The sequence below is a fragment of the Eimeria mitis genome, genomic scaffold, assembly GCF_000499745.2.
Source record: "Eimeria mitis Houghton genomic scaffold, Emh_scaff670, whole genome shotgun sequence".
Classification (NCBI taxonomy): Eukaryota; Apicomplexa; class Conoidasida; order Eucoccidiorida; family Eimeriidae; genus Eimeria; species Eimeria mitis.
Genome location: NW_013574829.1, coordinates 15,799 through 16,281, shown reverse-complemented (window position 1 = coordinate 16,281; position 483 = coordinate 15,799). Strand labels below are relative to the sequence as shown.

General features: G+C 44.3%; 1 protein-coding gene across 1 annotated transcript in view; it reads left to right on the top strand.

Moving 5' to 3' along the window:
- Positions 1-266: 266 nt before the first annotated feature.
- The window catches only part of EMH_0019280 (uncharacterized protein), a gene marked incomplete at both ends in the record, with an annotated part of 1,071 nt that continues 854 nt past the window's right edge, over positions 267-483 (top strand). The window contains one exon of the mRNA XM_013501329.1: positions 267-347. Coding sequence (XP_013356783.1) covers positions 267-347 — 81 coding nt within the window. The remainder of the gene's footprint in view (positions 348-483) is intronic.

The following is a 483-nucleotide window of genomic DNA, read 5'->3' as shown; positions in this document are numbered from 1 at the left end:
GGAGCTGGAGCGTATCCCTAATGCGTCACGGAAACTGCTTGGCTGTGCGAGAGCTCTTTCGAGCAAAAAAGGGTGCGTTGCCTATTGGGTGTTCATGTAGTTCCTAACCAAGCAATTTCGGCGACAACCGGCGTGCTTTGGCGTTTTATTTCCTTAGCTTAGTAGATACTGTGGATACAGGTGCGGAGCTCAAGGACGCGTTGCTGGCTACTTGCGATTCCCTGTGCACTCTTGCTGCGGCCGCCAGTGTGGAGTTGCGCACCTCAATGCCTGCTTTTGGGGATAAGCTCATGTGCTGCCAGCGGCGATATGCCCACCAAGGCGACAGTGCTGAAAGCCGTGAACAGGTCAGCTGCACTATCCATTCTTCTGTCCACTATGTTGTAAAGCAATATATATTGTATATGCATATGTACAGAAATATATATATATATATATATATATATATATATATATATATATATATATATATATATATATATA